General features: G+C 36.4%; 6 protein-coding genes across 6 annotated transcripts in view; 4 read left to right on the top strand and 2 right to left on the bottom strand.

Annotated features, from left to right (window-relative positions):
* Positions 1-13,009, bottom strand: part of cldn3c (claudin 3c) — a 36,680-nt gene extending 23,671 nt beyond the window's left edge. Inside the window, exon 1 of the mRNA XM_056447190.1 lies at positions 12,934-13,009. The gene's annotated coding sequence lies outside the window, so the exon portion shown is untranslated. The remainder of the gene's footprint in view (positions 1-12,933) is intronic.
* cldnb (claudin b) lies at positions 5,466-6,575 on the top strand. The gene has a single exon (XM_056447188.1). The coding sequence runs from the start codon at positions 5,536-5,538 to the stop codon at positions 6,181-6,183; it is 648 nt and encodes a 215-aa protein (XP_056303163.1). The 5' UTR covers positions 5,466-5,535; the 3' UTR covers positions 6,184-6,575.
* Positions 9,324-10,213, top strand: LOC130215270 (claudin-4). Its single transcript, XM_056447191.1, has one exon. It carries the CDS (start codon positions 9,339-9,341, stop codon positions 9,972-9,974), a length of 636 nt encoding a protein of 211 aa, XP_056303166.1. The 5' UTR covers positions 9,324-9,338; the 3' UTR covers positions 9,975-10,213.
* On the bottom strand, positions 10,914-12,024 carry cldn29 (claudin 29). The gene has a single exon (XM_056447192.1). It carries the CDS (start codon positions 12,005-12,007, stop codon positions 11,375-11,377), a length of 633 nt encoding a protein of 210 aa, XP_056303167.1. The 5' UTR covers positions 12,008-12,024; the 3' UTR covers positions 10,914-11,374.
* A 1,528-nt stretch (positions 13,010-14,537) lies between the features above and the next one.
* Positions 14,538-25,134, top strand: part of cldn30 (claudin 30) — an 11,367-nt gene continuing 770 nt past the window's right edge. Inside the window, exons 1-3 of the mRNA XM_056445991.1 lie at positions 14,538-15,056; positions 19,974-19,981; positions 23,983-25,134. The exon at positions 23,983-25,134 is cut by the window's right edge and continues 770 nt beyond it. Of these exons, the coding sequence (XP_056301966.1) occupies positions 14,581-15,056; positions 19,974-19,981; positions 23,983-24,869 (1,371 nt within the window). The 5' untranslated portion in view covers positions 14,538-14,580 and the 3' untranslated portion in view covers positions 24,870-25,134. The remainder of the gene's footprint in view (positions 15,057-19,973; positions 19,982-23,982) is intronic.
* cldn28 (claudin 28) lies at positions 16,908-17,860 on the top strand. The gene has a single exon (XM_056445990.1). It carries the CDS (start codon positions 16,983-16,985, stop codon positions 17,550-17,552), a length of 570 nt encoding a protein of 189 aa, XP_056301965.1. The 5' UTR covers positions 16,908-16,982; the 3' UTR covers positions 17,553-17,860.

Raw genomic sequence — 25,134 nt, 5'->3', positions numbered from 1 at the left:
AGTCCACTAGCCTCAATCAAATTTGGTTTTGGGCCCTTCATAAGGAAAAGTTTGGGCACCCCTGCTTTAAACAATTCATGAGCACTGATAATAATAAACTATGATAAAACGTTTCAGAGACAACTGAAGCAAACATTTAGTTTATTGACATCATTTCATATTTAGTCTAATGTTTAAACTGCGCACGACATCTACATTTTTCTCTTCGTAAAATTGGACTCGTCCGCAAATGGCGTCTGAAAGTCACACCAGCTCGTCTCCAGTTTTTATGACAAGTAATGTCAATAATATATTATGTTTGGACTGCTTTCCCATTTCCTGCTTTTCCTCCACCGTTTGCACAAGTTGAAGAAGCGACTCTCGCTGTGATTGTTGTGGCGTATTATGACTTAATAAATGAATAATTTACCGAGCGCGTGCCAATGAATAACTCACTCTGTTAAATGCAATTACATCCGTAGCCACAAGCCGGCATACATTAACCATACAAAACATTCTGTAATGCTTCATAACACATTAGGCTATATTAATCGTGAATTTTATTATATGTGTTAATTTAAAAACGCTAATAAGCTGATTTAATTGAATATTTTTTGTATTAGCTAATTTGAAGCTCAACTAAATCGCATGTTTACCTTTTTGTACAAGCATGTGAATGTAAGCATACTACAGTAAATTGCAGAAATGTAATTTAAGTTTCTCATTAATTTATGTTGCTTCCATAAGATGAATAACAGTTTGGCGTTCGCTGGTTAGTCTGTAAGTATTAGCTAGCCTATCTATTTAGTTCAAGGCTTGCAGTTTTCTCATGTGAAACAGCGCCTTATCAGTAAGGGAGGGTGTCTTTGTTTAACATGGAGATCATGTTTATTTTTCTGAATGCGATATTTGAAACGGCTTACGTTTTAAATACTCAAGATAAACCTTATACCTGGGTGTGTGTTAGGCTATTACACAGATAATCACTAACTTAGGACATTCTACAAGAATCTGTCCCTGAAACAAAAACATTAATACAGTGAATAAAAAGTATTTCATCCCCAAACTTTCTAAAATGGACTGATGGTTGAGTTCTCTGAGCTGTTCTGTAAAGGAATATGTCATTCATTTGGGCCTCAGATTTTTGTTCTTTATGAAAAACACTTACAAACGTACAAACCCTGTCATTGTCCTTGCCCTCAACCCAATTGAACCTACAGCTTTAAAAGCTTTGTTATGCTAAAAACTGTTATTCAGGAAAAAACAAAAACAAAAAAACAGAAATAGCAAGTTTAAGGTGTTATCATTCACATCACTTGATTAAAAACATGAAATTATAAATAAATTCTACAAATAATTAATACGAATAAATTTACACCGGTCCCCATGTTTCTGTCATATCTGCATTAAATTTAACATAAAATATGTGCAATACACCTTTAAGGCTATGACTCTCATTTGATGGAGGAGAAGCTGCTAATTAAGGATGCGTTCTATCATTGAATGTTATAATTTTATGCTTGTTTTTGTATGATTTTTTGAGGAGGACTAGCTAAAGGTCAGGCTCTTTCACATGTTTTTTAAGTGAAAATGTAAGTTTCTGATAGAATGTCCCTTATAATTTAGGTTTAAATAATATGTTAACCAACATAATAATGGGTTATTTTTTAACAAATAATTTCTCTTTCAATTCTGAGGACATCTGCACAACAAAATATAGCTAGAATTATCTAAATTATGTGTCAGTAAATGTAGCTAATAGAAGCTATCAGCTATTTAGAAACAATTTAAGAGACACTTGACAATTCTTAGTGCTTACACTTTAGAGTTATTGTCACGTTCACAGCCCGTGTTTGTGTTTATTTCTTTTTAGTTCTGTTTCTTTTGTTACGCTTTGTCTCCTTAGCTATCCTGTTAGTTACTGGTTATTTATACTGATGTTTATTGCCTCCACCCCTCGTCTCATTATCTAGTGTAGCATGATTGTTTCCTTTCACATATGTCTGATGTTTTAAGTTACTTCTAGTCAGCCGGTGTGTTCCGTAATATTTTTGCTTTTGCTTTATTTTGTTAAAAATTGCTTATATTGCACTTGGATCCTCACCTTATTTTTCGTTCCTGCACAATACGCTGGAATGTTACAGTTATTAGCTAAATGTAATGCACCATTCGGTAAACTAATGATGACATTTCTTCAGAATTTAAATTAAAAATGCATTTGAATGTCTTTAAAAGTTAAGGAATAAACATTTGGTGGAATAACCCTGATTTTCAATCAGAACAAATTAAAACATTGGTTATTCAGACCAATTGTCATTTCTGTTAAAAAATTACATTAACATTTATCGACTTACAGTTGAAAAGGCATTCAGCAATTTAACAAGAAGAGACATGCCAATACACACAAGACGTACTGGTTATATAAAGAAACTGTTAGTGAGTGAGTTCTGTGGTAGAGTTAGAAGGTGGAGTTTTCTTTTTTAGAGAGAAGATTGTTTCTACAGGTGGTTTGTCAAGCCCACTCACCTGTGTGAAGCACACTGCAAGAATGCACAATTTTTATTAATTTTTTAAAATATTTTGAAATATGGAGTGATTGAAAGAAAGTTTGATAATATTTTACATGTTTAAATAAAAGTATTTTCACCCACACACAGACACACACTTTCATATTTTATTTTTCATGTTTCCATTGTTTTACAAACTGTATTTCTTATTGCCCTACCCCAGCCCTACATCTAACACTACTCCTTCAAGGAAACTGTCCAACTTTATTTTCTGAAGAAAAAAAAAACATTCTGTATGACTCATAAGGGCAACACGATGGCTTAGTGGTTAGCCTGTTACCTCACAGCAAAATGGTTGCTGGTTCGAGTCCCAGCTGGGTCAGTTGGCATTTCTGTGTGGAGTTTGCATGTTCTCCCCATGTTCGTGTGGGTTTTCTCTGGGTGCTCTGGTTTCCCCCACAGCCCAAAGACATGTGGTACATGTGAATTGGGTAGGTTACATTGTCCATGGTGTGTGTGTGTGTGGATGTTTCCTAGTGATGGATTGCAGCTGGAAGGGTATCCGCTGTGTAAAACATATGCTGCATATGTTGGCGGTTCATTCCGCTATGGTGACCCCAGATGAATAAAGGGACTAAGGCGAAGTAAAAATTAATGAATGAATGATTCATATGCCTTTTGAAAAATGGCTGCATCAGCAATGCCCTCATAATACCTGAGTCAAACCCATGTTATATAGAAGTTTGTCGCACACACACACACAAACACACACACAGACACACCCACACAACATATACCGATATTTCCACAAAATTTGCCTTATTGTTGTTGTGTTTTTGTCAGTTGAACAGACATGTCTGAGCAATGACTTATGACGAGTCTTACACTGGCTCAGAGTCAGTTCACCTGTTCTCCAGCTGAAACCGGTTTGACCAGGTGGCTACAGGTGCACTGAGCTGCTCCTCCCCCACACTGAGACACAGCAACACAGGACTGTTGCTGAGTAAGACAGTACGTACATAAAGCATGTTTGGTACAAATGCGTCATGTCCAGGAGCCATAAAGTTTCACGTTAGATTCAGAGAGTGTGATGATGAGGTAATGGTCAGCACTAAGACAAACTGAAAACATTCCAGGAATCTCCAAGTGTGCTCTCTGTTGTGTCGCATGAAACCGGCAGACACTTGATACTTTGTGGACCACTAAAGAGCACAAATTTAAATGTATAAATATCGAAAATACTCTATGCTATAAATAGTTTTTCTGAAGTTGTAAAGAAAACAAAGATTAATTTAACAATACAATTAAAACTTTTTAGCATTATTCATCTATATATCATAGGAATTAAGTAAAATCCTTCCAATTGTTTATAATTTTATTGGAAACATTACATTGTTTCCATTAATTATATTAGTTAATGTATTTAGTAACATGAACAAACAATGAACTATTACAGAATTGGTAAATTTTTGTTAAGATTAGTTATTGAAAATACAGTCATTCATTGTTAGTGCTTGTTAACTCACAGTGCAGTAACCAATGTTAACATGCACAACTTTTAGATTTTAATAATGCATTAGTAAGTGTTTAAATAAACATTAGCTATGATTAACAAATGCTGATCAATATGCAAATATTGTTCATTCTTAGTTCATGTTAGTAAATACTTTAACTTGAGCTAAAGGAAACATATTGTTATAGTGAGTGTTTTATAATACTTTATTATGTCATCTATATTTAGTTTTTTAACTAGTATGTTGTAAAAAATAGTCAACAATCAAAGTGGATTAGAGAAGTTGTCATAAAAAGGATTGTAAGACAAGAATGGCGTTTGTTATGTTGAATGTAAGGTTTTGATCCAATATATATATATACACACACACACATACAGTTGACGTCAGAATTACAAGCCCCCTGTTTATTTTTTCCCCAATTTTTGTTAAACAGGGAGCAGATTTTTTTCAGCACATTTCTAAACATGATAGTTTTAATAACTCATTTCTAATAACTCATTTATTTTATCTTTGCCATGATGAAAGTATGTAATATTTTACTTGATAATTTTCAAGACACTTCTATACAGCTTAAAGTGACATTTAAAGGCTTGACTAGGTTAATTAGGTTAACTAGGCAGGTCAGAGTAATTAAGTTAGAGTAAGTTATTGTATAATGATGGTTTGTTCTCTAGACAATCAAAAAAAAAAAAGTGGCTAATAATTTTGACCTTAAAATCTTTTTTAAAAAATTAAAAACTGCTTTTATTCTAGCCAAAATAAAACAAATAAGACTTTCTCTAGAAGAAAAAATATTATCAGACATACTGTGAAAATTTCCTTGCTCTGTTAAACAGCATTTGGGAAATATTTAAAAGAGGAAAAAAATTGAAAGGGGGGCTAATAATTCTGACTTTAACTGTGTGTGTATATATATATATATATCAGAAAGTGTTCATTAAAACTAAATTAAAAATGTAATAAATCTTTTTTATATTAGTTCATATTAATTTGTATTATTTATGTCAATTAACTCAGTGATGGGTTTCTATTGACAGAACCTTGTGGTTTTTGTAGTTTCAATGTTGTTTTTTCCCTTTAAAAACATTGGGATCACTTCCTGTCAACAACTCTTTCTTGGTTACATTCTGTCTCTTAAAGCTATGAAAAACGGTTTATTTTACTAGACCATATAAATAATAAAAACATGAAACAAAACATGAAACAAAACTTGCTTATTTTACACATAATCTTTCATCCATTTTTTTGACCCCTTCTCAAATTCTATAGTTTAACCCTGAACAGTAAATAATTGTTTAAGGAAACCCATATAAGGTCCTTCTTTCCACAACGGAAAATCTCTCAGCAGTGACTCATTCAAAATGAGGTCCGTTCGCACATCATGAAGTAACAGCAAAACCAGCAGAGCAGGTCCTTCTCTAGAAGTCCCTCCCCCAAACCTCTTTTAAAGCATCAGCGCCCACCCTTTCACACACACACACACGCTTGATAAGACTGCGAAGAGAACCACCAACCAACAAAGACAAAGAAAAAGCATGGCATCAACCGGCCTACAGATGCTGGGCATCGCCCTGGCCATCTTCGGGTGGATCGGAGTCATTGTACTCTGCGCTCTCCCCATGTGGAAAGTCACAGCCTTCATCGGCAGCAACATCGTCACCGCACAGATATCCTGGGAAGGAATTTGGATGAGCTGCGTGGTTCAAAGCACTGGACAGATGCAGTGTAAGGTCTACGACTCCATGCTGGCTCTCTCCTCAGATATTCAAGCCGCTCGAGCTCTCACCGTCATCTCCATCGTGATCGGCGTCATGGGCATCTTTCTGTCGATGGCTGGTGGAAAATGCACCAACTGCATCGAGGAGGAGAGCTCCAAAGCCAAGGTTGGGATCACGGCAGGTGTGATTTTCATCATCTCCGGGGTGCTGTGTCTGGTCCCGGTGTGCTGGACGGCTAACGCCATCATCCAGGACTTCTACAACCCGCTAGTGGTCCAGGCTCAGAAGAGGGAGATTGGAGCGTCGCTGTACATCGGCTGGGGCGCCTCAGCTCTGTTGATCATTGGTGGAAGTCTCCTCTGCTGCCACTGCCCAGAAAAATCAGACAGCGGAAAATACACAGCTAAATACAACGCAACCCCTCGCTCTGAAGCCTCTGCACCCTCTGGAAAGAACTTTGTGTAAATGATCGACTCAGGAAAATGGACTCTACAACGTTTACGGTCTTAGTTTGTCAGGACATTGAGGCTCAAAATGAGTTCGCAGGACTTGAAAAGCATATGCTGAATGTTTTTTTTTTTTTTTTACAATATATATGCAAAACAAACAAGGAAAATGGGGAACCACGTTTGAAAAGGCCTCTGCAGTTAAAGGAGGTTAACCTGTCAATTGCTTTTGCTTAAGTTTGGTCAAATGTTCTTTTGTACTGTGGTCATTATAAAAGTGTTCACTTTTGTATGTTTTCAAGTATGATTTTGTAAATATTCGCATTTTTGTACAGCCTACAGGTTTTTATTTCTTGATATAAGCTTATATGTTTAAAGGAATGAATTAATAAATACATTGTGTTAATACCACACCTGTCTTGTGGACTGTCTTTTGAATTTGCATGGGCGTTGACATGGGTGTTGCGTTACAGGCCTTCATTATGTGTCACTAACCCTATGGCACTTTAGAGATTTCAAAAGAGTTTCTGTGTGCAAAACATTCTCAAAGGGAGTTGGCAAACAGCAGGTTAGATGTGGTTTTTCAGGTTTTCTCTTGGAGCCAATGCATCCAAGACAGGGCTAAACTTGATCTGAGGTTTGGCTTGTTTACTCAACACTGCTGATAATTAGACAAATTATGAACTTGCAATTATTACAGTTACTTGTTAGTCAACAAAAGGGATGTGAAGGATTCAAATTTGAACGCAGCAGGCACAGGGATGCACTGCAAAGCTGCTTTGGAACAGCTTTTGAATTGAATTGAGTATTAAGAATCAAATGTAAATGTATGGAAGCAGAATTAGAAGCTGTTTTACACAGCATTAATTTATATGACAATGTACAAATAAGATTAAAAATGTATTTGAATTAGCCATTAAACACACAAGCAAATTATATGAAATGAGACAAGTTCAGATTAAGAGTTCAGATGCAAGTGCCATCTGATTTTTTTCTTTTCTAAAATGAGCACTTTTCCGAGACTCCTTTATTTATGTTCACTTATTTCACATTGAAGGCAATTGAAATAACGTATTAATTGACATAAAAGGGAAATTACTCAACTTATCCATAGGAGCTCGAGGAAAAAATGTGGTCACAGTTTATTTTGATGGTCCGTTTGCTGAATTTAAGTTACATTGCAACTAATTCATATTAAATTATAAGTAGACTCTTAGGTTGAAGTTAGGGTTAGGGTTAATGTAAGATGATGTACTTGCAAAGTTTCTTATAGTTAGTTAAATGGCTGTTGAAGGAGCAGTATCAACAGATATTAAGCAGACAGTCTATACACAAATGGACCATCAAAATAAAGTGTTACCGAAAATGCAAATTTTAATAGAAAAATTCAGATGGCACTTAGAGGTTTTTGCATTCGAACTCTTCATATAAACTTGTATGTTTTCATTCAGAAGAAAAATGCAAGCATGAAGGTTCACACCAAATTCTAACCATCAGTAGAAAATTGTATAAAAGAGATGATACAAAATTCATATGAATTTGCCATCAGGGTTTGATGGCATGATAATTTGTACAAAAAAAGTTCAAACATTAAGGTCTGCAACAAAGCTTATCTGCAAGCAGGCCAAGCAGATTGTATGAAAACTTATAAATGACAAAGTTCATATGAATCAGCACCAATACATGATTTAATGTGAATTTAAACAATGTTTTTGAATAGAAATGCAGGGATAAACTGTGACAGGGGTGTGTCTAGGCAGACTTTATGAAAACATACAATTGAGAAGATAATAATTCATGAATTCCAGCAACGTGCAATGAACTTTTCCAAAGTTTTTCTGTAGGAAAAGTTAAATATATATATAAATTTAGAAAAACTATTTAAGTACGGTTCACACATGAAGGTTTAAACCAAACTTGTAAGCAGATCGCGCAAGGATACAGATTCAGTGTGATTAGCCAAATTACCATGATAATGTGTTGGTAATTTTAACTTTATCAAAACATGCAGTCTTTGACTTTGAAAAAATGTAGGGTGGATTCAGCCAGAATTTGGCTCTAAACCAACCACTATGTTAAATTTCAAATGAAAAACTCAACTGTAATCATGTGCTTGGGTTTTTCCAACTGTTTCCTCAAATTTGAGTTTAAAAAAATTCATTTTTTTTCAATGTTGTATTCAATATATCAATATATCTAAAACACATCCACACATTTCTTATTTTATCGAATTTCTCCATTTCTTCTTCTACCCAAGTCACCATTTGAAGTGCTTGGAGAAGCTGATTAAAAACTACATCTGCTCTTTACCACCTTACACCTGTACTGTGGAGAGCATCCTGACTGGCTGCATCACCACCTGGTACGGAAACAGCACCAGCAGCAATCACAAAGGTCTACATATGATTGTGCGAACTGCTGGCCGCATGATAGGAGGTGAGCTTCCCTCCCTCCAGAACATCTACACCAGGCGGTGCATGAGAAAAGCCAAGAGTGACTCCAATCAGTGTCTCCAGCCACCCAAGCCATGGACTTTTCTCTCTGCTACCCTCAGGCAGATGGTTCCGCAGCATCCGGTCACGCACCAGCCGAATGAAGCAAAGCTTATTCCCACAGACTATCAGGTTGATGAACACATAACACACTTCACACAAACTCTTTCCATCCCCGTCACTGGATACCATCAAGATGTAGCATGCACTGCACTTTAACCAATCCAAATTGCCTAAAATAATTTACCACCAACAGTCAGACTGCACCTATTCATTGTCTTCTACCTATTACTGTCAACATTGCTAATTGTATATTGTTTTGTTTTTTGGGAGTATGTCGTTGTATTTTGCACTGTTTGGACCCAGCATCTAAGCTTTTCACTCATCATAACACACGTGCTGCTGATGATGTGCCATTAAAAGTGATGTGATTTGATTTAGCTGTTTCATCAATACATCAATTAGCTATTTCATTTCCTTTTTGAGCTGCCAGAAGGTGTCTCATGTTGTCTACATACAGTATCTCTTTAAACCCCACACACAATAGCCAAAGAATATCAAATATCCATTGTTCTCAGCTTCTTTTTATTCTGTCTTGAACCCCGCCCAAGGTTTGCGTGCTATAAAACCCCCTCAGACACTTTTGTTCAGTCAAGCATAAAGTGATTTGTGTCTGGCAGCGATGGCATCTCAAGGCATCCAGATCCTGGGCATCATGCTCTCCATTATAGGCTGGTTGGGCACCATCATCGCCTGTGGGATGCCCATGTGGAGAGTCACGGCCTTCGTTGGCGCCAACATCGTCACGGCCCAGATCATCTGGGAGGGTTTGTGGATGACCTGCGTGGTCCAGAGCACCGGACAGATGCAGTGTAAGGTCTACGACTCCATGCTGGCTCTATCACAAGACATGCAGGCCTCCAGAGCCATGGTCATCATCTCCATCATGGTGGGCGTCTTTGGGTTCCTCATGGCTGTGGTTGGTGGAAAGTGTACCAATTGTTTGGAAGACGAAGCAGCCAAAGCAAAAGCGTGTATCTTCTCTGGAGTGGTTTTAATCATTGCTGGTTTGCTCATTTTGATACCTATTTGCTGGTCAGCGCACACTCTTATCAGGGACTTTTACAACCCTTTGTTAACAGCATCCCAGCGGCGGGAGCTGGGAGCCTGTCTTTATATAGGCTGGGGGTCTGGAGGCCTCTTGTTGTTGGGCGGTGGGCTACTTTGTTGGAACTGCCCGTCCAATGATAATAAGCCCTACATTGCAGCCAAGTACACCCATGGTAGATCTATGACCCCAACAATGAACTACGTGTGAGAAAACAAGCGTAAGCTGAAGATATTTGGCAAGTACTGTACAGAATGACTCAAAGCGAATGCTAATGGATTTACTGTATGCCTGCAGCTGGCTAACATGCAAATTACTGCTGTCATTGGTTAAACGCTTGAAAATGACTGAAAGTGAATTCACAATTGTTTGTTTACAATAAAAATGCAAAAAAAATCTAGTGTTTGAATGATTATGAATGTCTCAAAATACAGATGTCTTCACATCCAGTGAGCAAACACTCCTCTGTTGACTGTTCTACGACTGCTGTTTTGTGCTGCTGTTTTTTTCTTACACTTGCACACAATGGATAAGTTATTACCGTTGTCAAGGAGCAAGTCTTTGCACTCCAACTTCTTTGAAAAGTAAACAAGCAGAAGCATTAATTATAGTTGTGTATAACAGCACTCTCTTTAGGACAAGCAAAACTAAAGATGTAAGGAAATCGTGTTTTTAGATCAGTGCAAGAAAGAAAACAAGCCTGAGATTATTAAAAATATTCTATCTCTATTTTAAAATGTATGCATTGTTTAAGAAAAAAAAATTAAATATTTATTTTGGTTATGAAATGCAGATTTAATGTTTGATTTATTGATATTAGGTGATGTATCCATAAAAAAAAATCCTTGCATTTTAAAATACAAATAAGCTTTCTTTTTAAATGAGTTTACATTTTATAAAATAATGAATGATATATAATAAAACATAACATCAACTGGTCAATATACAGTAAAATAAAATAAAATAAATATAACTTGACCTTAAAGAGGTTGATTTTATTTTTATTTAAAAAATGATAACAATATTGCATGCCACATGATAGTTTTACACCTACCTGATAAATGATCATCAGAAAACAATTCATGAAAAAGGAGGTAATGTCATTTTTGTATGAACTAAATCTGATGTACTTATACCAACTAAAAAAATTATCGTCACTTGACTGTTAATTCAACAGAGGTTTATTTTTTTCTTTGTGTAAGTAGTTTACATTTAGAAAAAAATGTGCATAAAAGGGTATAACATATAACAAAGTTTGTGTTACATAAGTTTGATGCATTATCTAAAATTTAGAAATACATTTTTGCATGTACTTTGCTAATGTCAGTTCATTAAAATGTTCATGTTCATGTTAAACCACACATTTACTAAACATAAATATAACAGCACTAGAACTCGATTTTAACTGAGTAAGTTTGTTAGTTAATGATAACTCATACTAATGTTAACAAATTAAACCTTATTGTAGTTTTTTTTAGTAAAATGTTCTACATTAAAACTGACAAACACACATAAGTTATATTAAAAAAGCAAGCAAACATTGCATGCTCGGTTCAACACAAATTAAAAGCACATCTTGACCAAAGTTCTGATCGTCCCCTAAATGTTCATTATACAAATTCTTTGTCGGAGCCGTTTGATTTCGGTGTCGGGTATTTCGCCACGAACGGTCGCTGTTCTTTGGGCGGACACTGGCAGCACAGTATCGCTCCACCGATGAGCATCAACCCTGAGGAACCCCAGCCGGTGTAGAGCGCAGCCCCGAGCTCGCGCCTCTGCGCGTCCTGCAGCAGCGGGTTGTAGAAATCCCGAATTGTGTTGTGCGCCGTCCAGCAGACCGGAGTGAGGCACAGCAGTCCGGAGAGGAGGAAAATCACCCCCGCAGATACGACAACTCTTGCCTTGGCGGATTTATTTTCGATACAGGTGGTGCATTTGCCTCCGACGACCGCCAGGAGGACAGCCAGGACGGAGAGCAGGATGGAGAGCACGAGCAGAGCGCGCGCGGCTTGCAGGTCCGGTTCCAGCGCGAGCATCGATTCGTGGAGTTTACACTGCATCTGACCAGTGCTCTGCACCACACAGACCATCCATAAACCCTCCCAGATCATCTGCGCCGTCACGATATTGTTGCCGATGAAGGCTGTGACCCTCCACATAGGGAGGACGCAGGTTATGATCGACCCAAGCGTCCCAACAAACGTCAGGGCAACTCCTAAAATCTGCATCCCCAAAGATGGCATTTTGTCCCGTTAGGCTACTCCTTTCATTTAACTGTATTTTGCATGAGTGGGGGTTATATAAGACCCCTCAACTGCTCAGGGTGGGATTTGAACAACCAAACTATCAAAAGAGAGACTTTTTCTGGTGACATAAACGCTCCTTCAGACCTTATTTATTTATTTATTTATTTTTGTTATTGCTATAAATGCCTATAAATAACTCTTATGTAAAATAAGTGAACAAAGTTCCAAATCCAAAACAATGTGGTGATATGAATTCAATGAGTGGCAATATTTGTGGCATGCATATGTTTAACAAAGACACATAAAATGGTTCTATTTATTTGTTCTCAATGACAGCACATATTTAAAATAATAAAAAATAAAAGGGTAATAAATAATAAAAGGGTAAACAATGAAGTCATTTTATCACAGCCTTCTTATTTCTTCTCATATTCGTCACACACATACTTCAGTGGTTATGGGCTTGGTTGTTGTATAGCTTTTAATATGTATATTTCCTGACTGCATTTAAGTATTTAAATATAAAAACAAACTTGATAACACGCTAAAAGCTAAATGGACACTTTTAAGGTGATTTTCTCAATATTTAGATGTTTTAAACCCTCAGATTTCAGATTAGTTGCATATGTCAGCCTAATATTGTCATATCCTAACACATAAATGGAAAGCTTTTTCATTCAGCTTTTATGTAATGTATATATATAATCTCCGTTTCTTAAAATGAACTCGTATAAGTTATTGACACCTGTAGGCCAGCGTCAAATATGAAAGTGAAAATGTTTAGTAAATAAAGATATTTTTAATTTACTGTAGATTCTTTACTGTAAATCTACACAACTGTAGGACAACTATTTTGCATGATGGTAAAATTGCAGCTATAAATTTCTTTGAATAAAAAAACGACAAAATATTATGACAATTACCTTTACTTTTTCTGCGTTGTCTTCACACACCAAATGTCTTGCATTTCCTCCACTGACACTGCCGGCTTTGGTAAATATGTAATACCCTCTGAAAGAAAAAAGCATGTGGCCAGTAGGTTTACTAAAGTTTACAAGATTTTCCATGACTGATAAAGATTCTGTTCTGCTTTACATTTTCATTTCATCAAACTGTAGGATACTGTCATTATACTCTAATGTTGAAGATGATTCTTTCTAAAAAAAAATACATTTAAAATTTTAAGAGATCAAAATCAGAATGTGTTCTGAATCAGATTAGAGCAAAATAACCAGACTTTAAATGGGACAAATGACAAAAATGAGGAGAACCAAAAGAGTGATTTACGGTGATACCAGAGAATAACCTGTATTGTAAAAACATACAATAGGTTCATCGTGGAACTATCAATGACAATAAAAGACCTTTAAGGGTGTACACATTTGCTTTGATTTATAAAATTCAATTCACAATTTAAAATTGTGATTGTTTCATGTTTTTGGTTTATTAAAATGAAAAGTTTAGAGTATAATAAGAAGTATTTAATTAAATAATCAATACAATCAGTTCTAATGCACACCAATGGATCCCACTTTTTTCCTTATTCCCTTATGGGGAAAGAAGGTCAAATTATAACAACGTTAAACAAAAATTCTTCTTCTTCTTCTTTTTCTTCTTCAATTTATTGGCAGTTGACAAATAACAGAATGATGTATTTTTGCCACCAACTAGTATAGTGTGTGGATCATTACTTAACCCAGATACTTGAAATTGAGGAACTGTAACACACTCTATTTAAACTCTTTGAGGCATCTGTATATATTTTAACATAACTGTAATATTTATTAATATATATTTTTTATACATAAAACAAATTACATTCCTCATACTTGTCTCTCTTTTCTAATAGTGTAAAATCTACTGTTGCGTCTGGTAATAACCATGGTTTAATAACTGGTAAAAGTACAGAAGGACTAATATTTAATTGACTCACATTTCTGTTGCTTTTTTTTAACACTGTCCACTCTCCTCTCTTTTTCCCAGCATGATTTTAGTGTTTCTAGTGTTGAATGTTCTTGATTATGACCTTTCAAATTTACCCAATAACTTACTGATAACTGAACTCTTCTCATTTCTCAAGACATTTCCCCCTTTTCAATTTGTAGTAATGCAATTGGTGTAGATTTAATTGCTCTTGTAAAAAAATCTTAATACCGCATATTGTATTTTGTCTAATTTTCTGTCTCTGCTGCTGACCCATACATGTATAGGCCACAAAACCATAATCTAACACAGATCTAATCAGTCCACAATAAATGGCTTTTAATGCTAACCTATCTGCTCCCCATTCACTACCTACTAAACACCTCATTATATTTATTATTATTTTCTTACATTTGTTAAATATTTCATCTTCATTGACTGTATAAAAATCCTTCAGTTGCAATAACGAGCTTGTTAGGATTCGGAATGAGCTTGTATGTGAAATCAATTAGGCATCGAGCACGTGAACCATCACCAGCTGCATTAAATCCAATTAATTACAACCCTAACCTCCAAAGGCCACTATAAATAATCGTGCTGTCCACTAGTGCGATAGAGTCGGGTTCTTTGCACTCAGAAAATCTACAATGGCATCTGTTGGGCTTCAGCTTTTGGCCACTGTCCTGGCGATCATCGGCTGGTTGGGTGAAATCGTCATTTGCGCGCTCCCCATGTGGAAGGTGACGGCTTTCATTGGCAACAACATCGTGACTGCGCAGATCTTCTGGGAAGGCCTCTGGATGAACTGCGTGCAGCAAAGCACAGGTCAGATGCAGTGCAAGGTCTACGACTCCATGCTGGCTCTACCTCAAGACCTCCAGGCCGCCCGAGCTCTCGTGGTCATCTCCATAATCGTCACTTTTATGGGTGTCTTCCTGACTATCGCTGGAGGAAAGTGCACCAATTGCATTGAGGACCGAGACGCGAAGGCCAAAGTCGTGGTCGCCGCTGGAGTGTTCTTCCTGGTCGGTGGAATTCTATGCTTGATCCCGGTGTGCTGGTCCGCGAACTCCGTCATCAAGGACTTCTACAACCCAACTCTGTCCGATGCTCAGAAACGGGAGCTGGGAGCATCGCTCTTCATCGGCTGGTGCGCGTCCGGGCTGCTGCTTCTCGGGGGCGCGCTGCTCTGCTGCCAGTGCCCGAAGAACGAGGGTCGCGCATATTCTGTCAAGTATTCCGCTCCCAGGTCTGCTCCAGGAGCTTATGTGTGATGCACAGACTTTCTGGAGTGATGTTAACGTCTCCTGTTTGTGTAGGAAGAGATTTGATGTTTTACTTTCTGGTCTTGCATGACCATTTTAATTTAATAAATGTCTTAATGATTTTTACTTCTGTCTCTTGTGGGTTTGTTGAACTGAAGCTGCCCTTGTTTCCAGAGGTCAGAACAGGCTAGTCTGAGGGTTATTATTTTTTTTATTTATTTATTTTTCCCTTAACTGCTCTCCTAAAGTTTATAGTCCCTTTTCACATTTCTGGGTTTCTCTGTAGTGGAAAATGTCATTGTTGGGTAGTGCAGTGACTTGGAGAGTACAACAAATAATTTTTTACAATCATATTTGCTTAAATAAGACAACACCATGATAGTGTTATCAAGACTTTCAGAAAAAGTTATGTGAGACCATAGACGCTGCATTAGAAACTCCTTGCATTAGCGGTAATTAGTTTTTTGTAATTTGATGCAAAGATGATCTAATACGTACAGAAATGCATATAAATGTTCATAGATATCAAATGTTTTAAGAAATCAAAATGTATAAACTTGTAAGGATTTAGGATTATGAGGACTTAAACACGTCATAAGTCTTGTGAAAAGTGTCACTTGGCATCAGTGGTTCAATGAACGTCGATCAAAGTCCACAATGTCTTTTTATAGTAGAAACCAATCCATTTTGGACTTTTAAGAGCATGTTTGAAATATTAAAAGGTGTTTTGGGGAAACCAGAATGCTGAAATTATTAGAAAACCCATTTGGAACTAATTTTAAGACTGGCTTACACAATTTAAGAGCTGTGAATTTCAAAATGAAATTTAATAAGAACACTCTTTATGAAGGGGCGATACGGTGGCTTAGTGGTTAGCACTGTTGCCTCACAGCAAGAAGGTCTCTGGTTCAAGTCCTGGCTGGGTCAGTTGGCATTTCTGTGTGGAGTTTGCATGTTCTCCCTGTGTTTGTGTGGGTTTCCTCCGGATGTTCCGGTTTCCCCCACAGACCAAAGACATGCTCTATAGGGGAACTGAATAAACTAAATTGGCTGTAGTGTATGAGTGTGAATGAGTGTTTCCCGGTACTAGGTTGCAGCTGAAAAGGGCATCCGCTGTGTAAAAAATATGCTGGATAAGTTAGTGGTTCATTGCACTGTGGCAACCCCTGATGAATAAAGGGACTTAGCCGAAGGAAAATGAATGAATGACTGACTCTTTATGAAATTAATTATAGTACATTGGCGCATTCCTGAAATGGCCCAGACATTCAATACACACTGATTCTAACATACCAGAAGAGAGTAGGAGATTGTAAATCCACCCCTTCTATATAAAATGTGGTCTGCTCATAAAAATGACTTTCATGGTGTTTCATAAATTCATTTTTGATCATTTTATGGAAACTATTAAATAAACTGCATACACTCTTACAGAAATGATAGAATGTCGAAAGGTTTTTGTGTAATTGCTGGTTTGGGATGATATTAGCCTTATTAAATGAAGATCTTTCTTTAAACCTCAGTGATTGTAATGTTTTGAATTGTCCCGCTATACAGTGGGTCAAAGTCTTTCGTCCATGAATCCTTCTTGTGGACATACAGCGCTGAAAAATCAAGTCGAGCAGGAAACTCAGCACAGGTCTCCTCCCCTCCCTTTGCTTTCAAATACCAATACCTGAGGCACAACAAGGAAGAGAATTCACATTGTAAATAGTCTTTCACTTGCACAACTACGACATTTTCCTCCCATTCATTGCAGATGGTTTGTCTTTGCTGTATGAAAAATGAGGACACGACAGTTCGTGGCTGCATTCCTGGCTTTGGTGGGCCTGTGCGGGACCATCCTGATTTGTGCCTTGCCCATGTGGAAAGTGTCAGCTTTCGTTGGAGCGAACATTGTGACGGCACAGGTCTACTGGCAAGGTTTGTGGATGAACTGCGTCTTGCAAAGCACCGGCCACATGCAGTGCATGGCGTATTACTCCGTTCTGGCTTTGACTCAAGATCTCCAGGCCGCTCGAGGTTTGATTTGTGCTTCTATCGGTGTCAGTGTCATTGCCTTTGGAATGATGGTTGTTGGAGCCAATTGTACACGCTTTTACAGAGAAGATCAGCTTAAAAAGACCAACATTGGAATATCTGCTGGCACACTGTATATAGTTGGAGGTGTAATGTGCCTTGTTGCTGTCTGCTGGCAGACGTCTATTATTGTCATGAACTTTTATAATCCTCAAGCAATAGCAGGGACACAAGGAGAGCTGGGAGCCTGCATCTATATAGGATGGGTTGCTGGGTTTTTGCTAATTATTGGCGGTGGACTGCTTCTAAGTACATACTCAAACCGATGTTGTTGACCAAATTTGGGGTTAACAAGACTTAAGTGACTCAATTTGACGCCGGATTGTTCCTATTTTTCCCTGGAGGATAAAATGTTTTTTCTGGCTCTTTCCCAATTCTTCAGAGTTGTTTGTAAGACTGTCAAATGTTTGTTTGTAATACTGTATAGGTGTATCAGTACTTACTCATGCCCGTAACCAGACTATTAAAATGGGGTGGTTCTTTTATCTCAAAAAGTGGATCTTTTTGCAGTTATTCGAGGTTCAAATACTGCATTTTAAGCACTAATTTGTGCTGGATTAGCTTATCGATTGGTTATCATTACTTGTGGTTGTGTATGTTGTATGGTTATCATTATTTTGATGCAACAAAATACTTCCTACATTTTTGTCAAAAGTGCTTAACATACTATTTTTTTGTTTACAAAAATGTATGTTTATTTACAAGTTGTTACAATATATATATATATATATATATATATATATATATATATATATATATATATATATATATATATATATATATATATATATATATATATAAAATACTTATTTTTTAAAGCTAATTTATTGTCATCTATAATAAAAAAAAAACAAATAAACAAATAATTGAGAATCTGAAAAACTTGTTTTCAGTAAAAAACTGTAGCCTATAGGCACATAACAAACTGGCCAGCTCATTTCCTCACTCAGAAATTGTCCATTCAAATAATAAAAGCCTTCTTTTATTGGTTATTCTTCTTAAAGCCTTCTTCTATTGGTTATTTTCACAATTTATGATGGCATATCGTCAAAAAGGGGAAAAATTAGCTCGTATAGGAGCCAAATTCTGGACTTTGTCTGAAGGGGGGTGGATCTTTCTAACCCCCCGAAACCCCCCTGGCTACGGGCCTGTTACTTATGCCAGCTGTATTGGCATATTGACTCTGAGTAAACAAATTTAGCTGTAGAACGGCTTCTAGTTGCACAGTGAAAACCATCAGATGTAACACAGTAATATAAATATATAAATAAATAAATAAATAAATAGATACGTTGAGCATTACATGCAATAATATTCACTGTTAAAATCGAGTAAACCAATTTACTCAGTATAAAATTATACACAGGTTTTACTTCACACCTGTTCGGCTTAATAGAATGGGGTTGGCAAATAATAATGTTTGTTGGAAATGTCAAAAAGAAAGAGGCACATTTATTCATTCATACTGTATTTGGGACTGTTCACTAGTTCAGCCTTTTTGGCTTCAAACTCTAAATAATCTGAGTAAAAGGCTTGAAACATTAACTGTCACTAAGGTTATGCTTACTGGGAGATGGGAAACAGATGCCAAATATTACAAAAGGAGAATTCACAGTGATCATGGTGGGAATTTCAGTGACGCCTAGAGTCATCTTAAAACACTGGAAAACACCAAAGGTAAAAGAATGGGCCAATATAATGACTAAAACAGCTTCGTATATGAATATTTACTTTACAAATGACATAATAAGGACAAAGCAGGGGTGGCTGTGTGTATCTCAGTGTGGGAAGATTTTGTATTTTTGTCTTACTGTATGTGACGACGTCTTGTAACACAATTGAAAATTAATCAGCAGGTTTTCTTTATAATATTGCACTTTTGTTGATAGTAAGCATTGTATACATTCTGGCTTTACATTTAGTAGGCCTACCAGTGATCATTTGTAATATGTGTCTGTATTATTTTGTAAAAAAAACTTGAGTAAACCCATTGTAACTTGGAACTGCTAAGCTGACAATTTAATTGTATAAACCTGCATAGTTCATTCACTTTAATAAGTTTGAGGCAACGGGTTTACTCACTTTAAAAGTACACTGTAAAATATGTATAATCAGTTAGTCCTGACAGCATATGTTTTAGGTCACTGTAACTTATTAAACTAAGTTAATCATGTTCTAACTTAAGTTATGCAAGCTGTTTTATGACTCATAGTGTTAATTTGATTAATCTTAAATATTTAAGTCAACCAGGATTTTTTTACAGCATAAAGTTATCTAATAGCTTGCACAACCGCATCATTTATATGGTCATAAATCAGCTGATTCTTTGTTCATTTGTGATTACATTTCTTTTATCAGATAGTTATTTCAAATAGTAAAATCCCAACATCCTGTGTGTGTCGGCTAATTTGTGTGTGTGTGTGTGTCTAAATGACCCCACAATTATAGCCATGCAAGTACATTTTGACCTTGTGAGGACATATTTTTGATGGCTGTGAGGAAAACGGCTCATAAAAAACACAATGTTTCATATTAAGCTTTTTGAAAAGTAAAAATATTTCATATTAGGGTTGGATTTTAAAGGTAGGGTGACTGAATATACAATCTGCAATATTAAAATCATTAAATCTATCAGAAATACCCTTAAAGATACATGTTTTAATAATCTTAAGGAAATGTGGTGTTAGTGGTGTCAGCATTTTCAGTTGATTATATAATTTGGGTGAGAAATAGACCAATACAGAAACCAATGTTGCCTATACTTGCATGCAAAGTTATCAGCATGACACAGAACTAAAAGTGCTATAATGTCATATACTGCATCTAGATGATCATATATACCATATGTATCATGTTAAAAAAATTCAAAGCACTTTTGAGATGATGACAGCCACGTGTGGTTGACTGAGTGGAAAAAAAACAGAAAGGCGACTATGCAGAAATAACATTCTTTTTGCAACTTAAGCATATAACGCTTAAACATTGAGACAAACTGGTACATTTTGGCTTGTGGTGCTGCAGAAATGCTTGCATGATCATTTCCTGTTTGTTCTAATTTTGGGATAAGTACCTCAACATAACATGCATTAGTATTTCATCTTAGTCTGGTAAAAGTATGCCAACACAAATGCACAGTATTCATTTAAATGGCTTTGAACTTATGAGAATATGAGAAAATATAAGCTAAACACAGTGTTTTGGCCTATTAAACTTGCATAATCTCAAAAACAAATGAACAATGCTAAGGGTTGGAATCCACAACTTACTTATTCCAATGAGTCCAATGTATTCTAAAATTAAAATTCACTTGTCAACTTTGAGAACAGAAATAGAGAAAAAACTGCGATAAAAAATCATGTTATAAACAACTGAGAACATTTTCCACAGTGGTTTTAAAGCCATTTTCACAATAAACCCATAATAAAATAAGCACCTTACTGACTGTAGATGCATCACACATAAAATGTGTTCTAAAATCATGTTTAATATCCTCAGGACTATATTAAATTACATTTTATATTCAACTACACAACTCCAACTGCACAAAATCTGCAGACTAACTAAGACATTTGACAGCTTTTGCTGACTTGTCCAGACTACAAACTAAAGCAAAAAAACTGTACAAAAGCGGTGCATTTTAGACTTTCGGGTTGTTCAGTTGTTTGTAACACTTATATGTTTTATTGGCACATTAAATTAAAAAATGTTAGTGTGTGAATTTATAGCTAAAGGGTGGTTTACAAAAATATTAGAAGTACAGAGACTCATGAAGTAACAGTCGTGACAGGAAAGATGTTCAAGATACTAAACCACTGAGATGTTGCAAACCCAAACCCACATGAACTCACTTGCATGACATATAAAGAATAAAATGTGTTCCTTATTTGACTTACAATATGAAATGCAAATATAGTTAATATCTTCTGACCAGATGCAATAATAGTGTTTGTGAAGTTAATTATGATGGTTGTTTGAAAATACTTGTTTGATAATTGAATGATTGTAAATTAACTGCTTCTAAGTCTATTTGTGTGCATTATTTTACTAATTTTTTTCTCATCTTTTGGACTTTTAAATAATGTGTTTTTAAATTGTTGTAAATAAACAAAACTCCAAATTTGAGCAATTGAAGGTGCAGTATTCGAGAAATCACAGATTTGGATTGACCGGTTTCTCTTGGCTGAAAGGGTCGTCACATTGACCTTCACCAGGATAACTTGCTGTCTGAAGGTTTCACTCACTTTAGAGTGACTCACCTGGAAATAAAAAATAAAAATCAAGGTGTTGTAATAGTTCAGTCAATGTCTAGACCTCATCCTGACTGAAATGCTGTGGCGAGAACTCCAAAAAAAACCCTCCAAAACTCCTCCAGAAGGATCTGAGAAAATGACAAGGTCATACTGAAAATAAATAGTTACTGCTAAAGTTAATCATAGTGATTCCTAAGTTTGTCACTCATGGCTTGACATTATTTTTGTTAAATAATTAGATCAAAATCTTTTTTTTTTTACTTTTTTCATAACAGACTTAACAAAACTTAAAAAAAAACCTCCCTCCCCTCCTCCAGCCATACATACACTCTACACACTAGTATATACAGTTGAAGTCAGAATTAATAGCCCCCCTTTGAATTTTTTGTCTGTTTTTACATATTTGCCAAATGATGTTTAACAAAGAAAAGAAATTTTCACAGTAAGTCTGATAATATTTTTTCTTCTGGAGAAAGTCTTATTTGTTTTATTTCAGCCATAATAAAAGCATTTTTTAATTTTTAAAAAGCCATTTTAAGGCCAATATTATTAGCCCCTTTAAGCTATATTTTTTCGATAGTCTACAGAACAAACCATCATTATACAAAAACTTGCCTAATTACCCTTACATGCCTAATTAACCTACTTAACAAAAATAAACAGGGGGGGTTGGGTAATAATTCAGGGGGGCTAATAATTCTGACGTCAACTGTATATACACTGTAAAACTCGATAAGTTAACTCAAACTGCTTCAGGAAACGGATAGCGACAAACCAGTTTTAAAACAAAATGGTTTAAGTACTGTAAACTTATTTATTGTGTCACATACATGTGTGTATATCATCAAACTTTTAGAGTATTAGTAACTTAAACATTTTAAGTTCAGTTATCAAATCACTATTAGTTCAGTTAACTAAGTCCAAACAACTATAAAGCTACTCAAATGGTTTGGTATTCCTTCTAGCATTAGAGTTAAGTTAATACAAAAAACATAATTCATTCATAACTCATTCAGTATGAGTTCTGCTTGATATAATCAGTTTATGAGTTAAACCAACTCTTTTTTTATTGAGTTTGAGTAAGTTAAACTACCTTGTTTCATTTTGTGATTTTCACTGTTCGGCTTTACATAACAATGCACTATTTTTTGTTCACAATATATGACCTAATCACTTAATGTTTTGTGTCTATGTTGAAAGCCTTTCTAAATGTGACCATTTTATAATGTGTACACATAAATAAATATGTATTTCATCCATAAGACTAAATATTAAATAAATGACTTGGTAAAAAAAGAAAACCTTGCCAAACTTTTCACATACATGCTTGAGTTTCTAATGTGTCATTGTGTGTGTTTGTGAGTGTTTTTCTTTTCTTTTTTGCATCAAGAAGAGGCTAACCTCAGTATTGTTTACGGTAAGTAGTTTCCACACTGTGTCTGACTCAAAACCAGTGTTTCAACCCTTAGGTATCAAACTTAAATGCAATGAGTGGCTTCACTGTCATTTTAATAACTCCAAGAAGATTGTTTAAATAAACAATCAGTGACTCATGAAAAGTCATTCAAAGCATACAAGTGGGCAATTCTCCTGTTTGCCATTAAATTGACTAATTTAGAACTTTAATCATTACTATTGTTAGATATCTGTGTACATCAACGTTAATTTTAGCATTATTGTCTTTTTAAATAGTTTCATAAAAAGCTGAAAATCAATCATTTATTTAATCATACTTGTTCCAAACCTGTTTGACTTCCTTTCTTCTGTTGAACACAAAAGGAAGAGATTTCAAAGAAAAATAAAACTTGTAAATATTGACTTCCATTTTTCCTACTATGAAGGTCAATGGATGCAGGATTGCAGTTTTCTTCAAAATATCTTCTTCAGTGTTCAACAGAAGAGGAAAAAAGTCATAATAGTTAGGAACCACTTGAGGAAGAGCAAATAGTGTGTACATTTTTATTTTTGAGTGAGCTATCCTTTTAAAATACAGTATGAAAAGATTGTTCCATCAATTATAAACATTTATATAAATAAATAGAGGCTTGGTGCTCATATCTAAAGGTCATCAAAATCTCAGATACGACAAAAGGTAAAAAAGAAAGTGATATCAAAACTTCATCTGGCATCGCACGAACATCCAAAGCGTCTATGCAAATTTCCAGCAGCCCATCTACCTGCTTTTACATGACCCGCCTATATTGTCCGGAGCTAGAAGGAGGAATCTGGTTAGTCTGGTAGTGTTTGAATTACTGGAGGCACGGTCTGTTTAACTGCACACACCTCCTCTCTTATTCTCTCTTTTTTTTAGCACATAAACACCTCACCACCGTCCTGAGAGTGAAAGCTGAGCTGTAGACAGCAATGAGCGAGGAAGCAAACATCACAAGGCCTTCAGAAAGGCTTTGAGAAGAACAAAGAGGCCTCAGATAGCTGTGGACGTTTAATCCTGGAGCAATGGCGTCCCTCGGCATGCACATGCTGGCGAGCGCTTTGGCTCTAATGGGATGGACCGCAGCCCTCCTGTGCTGCATCCTGCCAATGTGGCGAGTGACGGCCTTCATCGGAACCACCATCGTCACCTCAGAGATCATGTGGGAAGGCATCTGGATGAGCTGCGTGGTACAAAGCACAGGCCAAATCCAGTGCAAGCCATACGAATCCACGCTCGCTCTGGATGTGAATCTGCAGGCTTCTCGGGCCCTCATGGTTATGTCCGTCATTGTGGGAGCTGTGGGCCTCATTTTGACCTTCATTGGAGGAAAGTGCACCATTTTTCTGATCCGATCTGAAAGATCCAAAACGAAGATGGTCACAGCGGCTGGTGCCATTTTAATCATTGCAGGAATTCTCTGTTTGATCCCACCCTCATGGTCGGCTGGCATGGTGGTAAAGGCGTTTTACAATCCACAGCTAGCAGATCCACAGCGCAGGGAGCTTGGAGGGGCCATTTATCTTGGTTGGGGGGGAGCCATCGTCCTCATATTGAGTGGAGGAATCCTTTGCACCTCCAAATGTAAAGACAAACCAGAGGATGACACCGGTCCTTCGGTGAAGTATCTGGTCGTGCGATCTTCGCAGGCAGGATCCAGCAGGCCGGGCTCTCAAAGGATGCATCCCATCTCTGTGAGGTCACTCCAGAGTGGTGCCCCATCTGTGAGGTCCCAGTGGAGTCAGAAAGCCCCTTTTATTCAGGGCAGACCTCAGTCTGTAGGCTCCAACCAAAGCAGACCAACACCTACAAAGTCACAGCTTGCCAGTTTTGAATCAATGCCAGTGTCTGAGCAGGACGAGGGGATGTCAACAAAGTCCCAGCTGATTCATAATGGTTTCATACACTGACCAACTCAACAAGAGAGATGCTCCACGGGCATACATTACATTTGATTGTGGAGACTGCAAAAAGTATGCAGATCAAGGGACTTGCACTTGGACAGTCATATATCTGCCATTGCACTATGAATTATTGCTATTATTGATAAAATGAAGGATTGTAATGAAGGCTGAAATTATTACTTGTTGATTATGAAGCATTTTTGAAGAAGTGGAGGCACTTTAGGAGTTGTTTGGGGTGAAAGGGAACTGACTGAAGTGATTTGCACTGAAC

Source organism: Danio aesculapii, chromosome 21 (assembly GCF_903798145.1).
Source record: "Danio aesculapii chromosome 21, fDanAes4.1, whole genome shotgun sequence".
Classification (NCBI taxonomy): Eukaryota; Metazoa; Chordata; class Actinopteri; order Cypriniformes; family Danionidae; genus Danio; species Danio aesculapii.
This window is presented reverse-complemented; position numbering and strand designations above follow the sequence as displayed.

Excerpts from the sequence above, each read along its gene's own strand:
- cldnb (XM_056447188.1), top strand. The coding sequence starts at position 5,536 with ATGGCATCAACCGGCCTACAGATGCTGGGCATCGCCCTGGCCATCTTC.
- LOC130215270 (XM_056447191.1), top strand. The coding sequence starts at position 9,339 with ATGGCATCTCAAGGCATCCAGATCCTGGGCATCATGCTCTCCATTATA.
- cldn29 (XM_056447192.1), bottom strand. The coding sequence starts at position 12,007 with ATGCCATCTTTGGGGATGCAGATTTTAGGAGTTGCCCTGACGTTTGTT.
- cldn28 (XM_056445990.1), top strand. The coding sequence starts at position 16,983 with ATGAGGACACGACAGTTCGTGGCTGCATTCCTGGCTTTGGTGGGCCTG.